The sequence below is a fragment of the Penaeus chinensis genome, chromosome 4 (assembly GCF_019202785.1).
Source record: "Penaeus chinensis breed Huanghai No. 1 chromosome 4, ASM1920278v2, whole genome shotgun sequence".
NCBI classification, from domain to species: Eukaryota; Metazoa; Arthropoda; class Malacostraca; order Decapoda; family Penaeidae; genus Penaeus; species Penaeus chinensis.
This window is the reverse complement of record NC_061822.1, coordinates 19845330-19848219: the sequence shown is the minus strand read 5'-3', so window position 1 is coordinate 19848219 and position 2890 is coordinate 19845330. Positions and strand designations below refer to the sequence as shown.

Genomic DNA, 2890 nt, shown 5'->3' with positions numbered 1-2890 from the left:
ACCACACACAAACACACATATATATACAAATATGTATGTGTGTGTGTATATATATACATATTTGTATATATATAGATATATTCATATACATATGTGTGTGTGTGTGTATGGATGTATGTATATATATTCATATATACATATATACAGATATATATACTTATATATGCATGTGTGTGTGTGTGTCTGTCTATGTGTGTGTGTATTCATCATTCATCAGTGATCATCACCTGCCCATTGCCTTTTTGGCAATGGGCAGGTTATATACGTCGGAGATAGGACAACAGATGGACAAAGAAAGTAACCGACTGGTTTATAGATAACATAAAGAGGCCAAGGGCTAGGCCAATGACAAGATGGGGTGACGAAATAACGAACTTTTGGGCCAAGACTGGAAGCATGAAACGCAAGACAGACAAAGTTGGAAAAAAATGACTGATGATGATGATAATGATGATATACATATGTATATATACGTGAATATATATGTATATATACATATGTATACATATGTATGTTTATACACACATATATATGCATATGTGTGTATATATGTACACATACATATATATGTATATATACATACATATAGGGACGGTGGATGTTGCTATGCGCCCTCGTCGGCGTTAGCACCCCAGTGATGATATTACATATATATATATATATATATATATATAAAACCACTGGACCATCGCGGCAGTCACATATATATATATTCATATGTGTGCACGTGTGTGTGTGTGTGTGTGTGTGTGTGTGTGTGTGTGTGTGTGTGTGTGTGTGTGTGTGTGTGCATGCACTCGTACACACACACACACACACAAACACACACACACACACACACGCACACACGAGCATATATATATATATATATATATATATATATATATATATATAATATATAATATATATATATATTATGTTTATATGTAGACACATACACACACACACACACACACACACACACACACACACACACACACACACAAACACACATATATATATATATATATATATATATATATATATATATATATATATATATGCGGCTAAGGGCCCTCGTCGGCGTTAGCTCGTCAGTGATGATGATACTACATATGTATATACATATATATATATATATATATATATATATATGTGTGTGTGTGTGTGTGTGTGTGTGTGTGTGTCTGTGTGTATGTACATACACGCGTACACACACGCGCGCGCGCGCGCATATAATATTTGTGTGTGTATATAAATACTTATATATACATATATATATATATATATTTTTTTTTTTAACAGCCATTCATTCCACTGCAGGACATAGGCCTCTCTCAATTCACTATTGAGAGGTTATATGGCAGTGTCACCCTTACCTCATTGGATGCCCTTCCTAATCAACCGCGGTTCGGCGTGCTAACACTTGTGCCACGGCGGCGACTTCCCCTACGACACCTGTGTTAGACTTCTCAAGGCGATATGTCGTTTTCTCGGGCTCAAGCCAGCAGTCAGAGGCAGGTATTTTTACGACCGCCGCGACGGGGAATTGAACTAACCACTGAACTATCGCGGCAGTGTGTATTATATATATATATATATATATATATATATATATATATATATATGTGTGTGTGTGTGTGTGTGTCTGTGTGTGTGTGTGTGTGTATTTGCATTTATAAATATGTATATATATATATATATATATATATATATATATATATATATATATATATATATAATATATATATATTTATGCACATGCACAATATGTGTGTGTGTGTGTATATATATGTATATGTATATATATATATATATATATATATATATATATATGTATATATATATATATATTCATATTTGCGTGTGTGTGTGTAAGTGTATGTGTATACATATTTCTGGCTGTGTGTGTGTGAATGAATGGCGTCGTCTTCGATCTTCCTCAGTATTTTAAGGGGAACTGACATTTAGTGTACCAACGATGAAAGAACGGCAATTGAATTTTCGTTTCTTGATGAAGCCGCTTAGAGACATATATATATGAATCGAAGTAATTCAATCTGCTATATTTACACCCATTTTTAACTTTGTTTCAGATCCGCTCAAGGGCGTATATCTCACGGAAACGATCTAGTGTAGCAGACTGAACTGTGCGAAAAAGGAATCAGTGAATGGAATATCATCCCTTGCAAACATTTCCTGAAGGACGTGATGATTTTTTGAGAAAAGAAGAAAGAACGGGGAACGAAATGTTGGGCAATTCAGATGGACCTGACAGAGATGAATGTATACGCAGATAGTAGTACGATGAAAATTAATGAACAAATATTAAAGTTTTAATTAAAGTAGGGGATTATTAACAATTAGAAAGATAAAATTTAGTTCATGGGACGTGTTTTGTCATGCCATGAAATACCCTTCGAAACAAGGAAAGCAAGAATTGCGCTGAGAAGCCGAAGGAACGTCCTCGGTGCCGAGATGGCCCGTGACATGTACCGGGAGACAGTGAGTGGCTACCGACCGGGGGAGTCGGTTATCTTTACTCCCGGTAGCTCTTCCTTCGCCGTCCTGGACACCACCTATCAGGATCCTTTCCCCTATTACCGCAAGACTTCCCCGTACCCTCCGCTGCCTCTCCTCACGGGCGCCCCATCCCCCGCGAGCTTTTCCCCGGCAACGGCGACCCAGACAGTCGCGGCGATGACGGACTTTTTCTACAACACATCTGACAGTGCCAACTCCACGTCCATTGATGATGCCTATAACAACCAAACGGTCTCTTCCGATTCTCCCGTGTTTCCCGAATACATCCGCGTCGTCTCCACGATTTTCTGCAGCATTGTTCTTTTCGTCGGCGTCGTCGGCAATGTGTTAGTTCCTGTCGTTATTTTAAAGAACAGGGACATGAGAA

The 2890-nt window shown here is 37.5% G+C and overlaps 1 protein-coding gene across 1 annotated transcript in view; it reads left to right on the top strand.

Moving 5' to 3' along the window:
* The first annotated feature begins 2128 nt into the window (after positions 1-2128).
* Positions 2129-2890, top strand: part of LOC125025223 (neuropeptide SIFamide receptor-like) — an 899-nt gene continuing 137 nt past the window's right edge. Inside the window, exon 1 of the mRNA XM_047613196.1 lies at positions 2129-2890. This exon is cut by the window's right edge and continues 137 nt beyond it. Coding sequence (XP_047469152.1) covers positions 2365-2890 — 526 coding nt within the window. The 5' untranslated portion in view covers positions 2129-2364.